The sequence below is a fragment of the Brassica oleracea genome, unplaced genomic scaffold (assembly GCF_000695525.1).
Source record: "Brassica oleracea var. oleracea cultivar TO1000 unplaced genomic scaffold, BOL UnpScaffold01148, whole genome shotgun sequence".
Lineage (NCBI taxonomy): Eukaryota > Viridiplantae > Streptophyta > Magnoliopsida > Brassicales > Brassicaceae > Brassica > Brassica oleracea.
Window position 1 is genome coordinate 17,756 of NW_013617706.1, and position 4,093 is coordinate 21,848.

General features: G+C 30.8%; 1 protein-coding gene across 1 annotated transcript; it reads right to left on the reverse strand.

Annotated features, from left to right (window-relative positions):
• Nucleotides 1-669: 669 nt before the first annotated feature.
• Nucleotides 670-3,727, reverse strand: LOC106320955 (cysteine-rich receptor-like protein kinase 6). Its single transcript, XM_013759294.1, has 4 exons — nt 3,638-3,727; nt 1,268-1,486; nt 1,101-1,160; nt 670-1,032 (listed from the first exon to the last, which is right to left on the reverse strand). Exons 1-4 carry the CDS (start codon nt 3,725-3,727, stop codon nt 670-672), a joined length of 732 nt encoding a protein of 243 aa, XP_013614748.1.
• Nucleotides 3,728-4,093: the final 366 nt, after the last annotated feature.

Consider the following 4,093-nt stretch of genomic DNA (forward strand, 5'->3'; position numbering starts at 1 on the left):
TTGTACAACTTTGAATATTATCTAATATGTTTTCAATTTTAATTTTAATTTTATATTTTTGAATTTAAATTTCAAAAATTTTATTTTTAAAAAAAAATTATTTTTTTTTTAAATTCCGAGAAAATGAACCCTCGGAAATTTCCGACGGAATTCCGAGGAAATGAATTTCCGAGGAAAGAAAAAATTCCGAGGAATTATTTCCGAGGGCTTGTTTCGTCGGTATGTCGTCGGAATAACGTTATTCCGACGACATACCGACGAAACAAGCCCTCGGAAATAATTCCTCGGAATTTTTTCTTTCCTCGGAAATTCATTTCCTCGGAATTCCGTCGGAAATTTCCGAGGGATTTCCGAGGAAAAATGAATTTCCAAAGAGTTATTTCCGAGGGCTTGTTTCGTCGGTATGTCGTCGGAATAACGTTATTCCGACGACATACCGACGATTTTTTCCCTCGGTATGCTGCTGTTTTATTGTAGTGATAATTCCGGGTCGTTACAAACTGCTTGCCAAGTGAGCGGAGGTTGAGCGCTGGGTCTTCCTTGCGAAATGTTGATTGGAGAGTAGTGAAAGATCGGAGACCAAGGCGAAAAATACTCTTTTTATTTATGGATATTACATTCCAGCAAAAAAAAAAAGTAAATATAACTAAAAACATAAGTTAAAAATGTTTAACTCCTAAGAAAAGGGTATAGCTCATACCTTACATCACACTCCGTACCCAAAACTCTCCCTCCTTGTTTAATGTTGTTGTTTTCGAAAATCTTTGAGATACTCCATGTCAAACAACTTTTACAATCCTTTATATGTTCTAAACATTGCACCATTGCATATAATTTATTTTTTCCGAGCTTTTTTTCTCCTGCCGCGTAAAATATGATACGACTATCCATCGCCCTCATGGCAAACAGTTTTGCATCCCCCCTCACGTTATTTGGGTTGTGCATAGAAAAAGTGTTGTTATAGTTAGTCGGGACTGGATTTTTTTCTTCAATCGTACTAATATAGAGAAGACATTGATCGTACCATGCATATTATTCCTCCTTTGTTTTTTTTTTTTTTTGACTAAAGGCTTTCAAATTAAATATAAACGAACTATTACATGATAAGACGAAGGTCTTATAGCTGGATAAAGTTTGCATGAAAGTGGTTGAATCTCCTCCTATGAAAACACAGAGAAAGAGACTAGAGTAACCAACAATACATGAAAGACAAAAGCTAGTGATAGGATCCATGGCCGCGACGACCACGTTTTCCTCGTCCTCTAACTGTCTTCCAATCCATGTCTTGGTATTTGGTTGGGAGTTTTATTTCCCTTCCACCTCTTGTCAAGCTGAATGAGCTAGAAGGCTCTGTCACAACTTCATCCACATCTCCTAACAATGTGAAACGAGAGGGGCTCTCAAAAGCACAAGCGTTAGATGATGTGGTTAAGGGATCAACAACTAAAGTTATTCCTCCTTTGTTACTCGGAAATCTTTTACGAAACTGCAATATACAACCATATATGTTTTATATAATTTGAAATGATGATCTAATATTTCAGTGAAACCTCTCTTCTCATATTTATTTGTATAGGAAATGAATGTTTTTATGTTTTGGAGAATGTAAATAACTAAAGATTTAAATAACAGCACTTGTATAAATAATTTGCAGCCTTGAGTAAGATAGTTGCATTTAATAAAAACATCTTTAGTATTAATTCGATTTCTACACAATTTATGATAAATTATTATAAATGGTGGAGCAAAGAAAAAGTCTAGAGTAAAAATGTTTTACTAAGTTTAAACTACTAAAAATAAAATCAAAATCGTGAATGAAATAGGTTTTATAATACTTCATCTGTTTTAAAATGATTTATGTTTTAGAGTTTTCAACCATATTAATAAAATTTATTAAATTTTAATTATAAATGTATTTTTTTTGTGACGAACTACTCCCCGCAACTTTTAGCCAATCAAAATTCGATAAATGCAATTAATTTTAACAAAGTTTACAAAAATAAATGATTAACTCTTTCTTTTGGTTTTTATTCCAATTCTTTGTTACACATGATGTAATAAATAATTACGCAGAATAAATTTAATATTCATTCAAAAAAATAGTAAAAAGTAGGTATTTTATGTTACACTTTCAGTTTTTTACGAAGTTTACAATTTACTATTATTAACTAATAAAAAGTATTAAAATATAAAAATGTATTTTTGAGTTTCAAAACGTGGATTATTTTGAAACAGAGTATGTTATAATTTTGTAAGTATAATAATAATAATTTGAAAAAGGCCATCGCTTTTAATTTAAACTAAAACTTGACCCGCATGTCCGTGCGGGTGTTTGATTTAATTTTTATGTACATTAATATTATTTATGTGTTTAGTGGTTAATATTTTTAATATTTACCATATATTTAAATTTTTATATGACTTTTTAAATATAAAAATTGAATAAGTTACATGATATAATGTAATTTACGTGAAAGGAAAAAGTTGGTTTGGTCAATTTTTTGTTTGCTTGTCACATGGATATTATAGGTAGAGCTAAAAATAAACTAATTTGTTTACTTGTCACAAAATTAATAATTTTTAGGATGAATAAAAAAAGAATGAAAATATGTGGATATATTATCATGGTTAGCAATTAATGATGAAATTATGAAGAGTGAAATAAGAAAGAAAAAGTGTAATAAAATTGTTGAAAAATATTTTGTACTTCAGTTTTAATAAGATAAATTTTAATTCATTGGCTAATTGGATATAAGAGAAAAGAGTTTGCATATTTTCGGCGGCATAAATAGAGGAGCAAAGAAAAAGTCTAAAGTAAAAATGTTTTACTAAGTTTAAACTACTAAAAATAAAATCAAAATTTTGAATGAAATAGGTTTTCTAATATTTCATCCGTTTTAAAATAATTTATGTTTTAGAGTTTTCAAACATATTAATAAATTTTATTAAATTTTAAACTATAAACGTATTTTTTTGTGTGATCAACTACTCTCCTCAACTTTTAGCCAATCAAAATTTGATAAATGCAGTTAATTTTAACAAAGGTTACAAAAAAACTTATTACTCATTCTTTGTTACACTTGATGTAATAAATATTTTAGGCAGAATAAATTTAATATTCATTCAAAGACCTAATGCACCTTTGGCACAGACCAAGAACCGGACATTAACTATATGTAAGTTCACATATTATATGATTTCATATTAACTGCTTTTGACATTATCTTAACTTCTTAATTAAAATTGACAAATAATCAAACCTATGTACGTAACGTAAGCGAAGCAAAATTGGTCCATTAAGCACACTAATAAATCATATTAAATCATAGGCAATTCTCCATAATAGCATCTTTTTAGTTTTTGTTTCAAAAATAGGATGGCAAGGTAAAAATCACAAAAATAACATCCATTAACCGTTCAAATGACTCTAATACCCTCAATAAATAATACAACTAACAAAAAAAAGACGCGCTTTCTCTCGGCGTCATCTCCTACGATCTCTCTCTCTCACGACGGTGGCACCAAGACGACGAGCACTGTCATCAACTCCGGCGACGACGAGCATTGTCATCATCTCCGACGAAAGCACGAAGATTTGATTATATTCTCTCCGATCTCTCTCTTACGACGGCGGCACCAAGGCGACGAAATCCCAATTAACTTCGGCGACGACAAGCACTATCATCAACTCCGACGAAATGACGAAGCTTTGATTCTCCAACGCCATCTCGGTATGATTCCAAAATCTAGAATTTTAAGATTCAAATATGAGGCTTCAATCTTCAATGATAATGGTTTGAGAACTAATAAGTTTGTTTTGTTGTATTGATTGAACAGATAGAACAAAGCAATTCAGGATTCACTTTGAGCAGTACAAAAGCTAAGGTAATCCATCTTATCTTCTCCAAAAAGTTTCTATCTTAATGGGATTTGGTTATGCCCTTAACATGTTCAATAGAATGACAAAGCCTTTCTGTGTCATTTTTAAAGCACGGATGGTAACAAATTTTGAAACTTTTTTGCTTGGTGTCTTGTTCTGCTTAGGCATGTTGATATCTTTAGTAGGCTCTTGAATTTTCTTATGAGTCTCTTG

Excerpts from the sequence above, each read along its gene's own strand:
- LOC106320955 (XM_013759294.1), bottom strand. The coding sequence starts at position 3,727 with ATGGCGTTGGAGAATCAAAGCTTCGTCATTTCGTCGGAGTTGATGATA. Across the intron at positions 1,161-1,267 it reads AAGACATGGATTGGAAGACA|GAGGAGATTCAACCACTTTC; the intron begins GTTAGAGGACGA and ends GTGTTTTCATAG. Across the intron at positions 1,033-1,100 it reads TAAGACCTTCGTCTTATCAT|TATGCATGGTACGATCAATG; the intron begins GTAATAGTTCGT and ends AAGGAGGAATAA.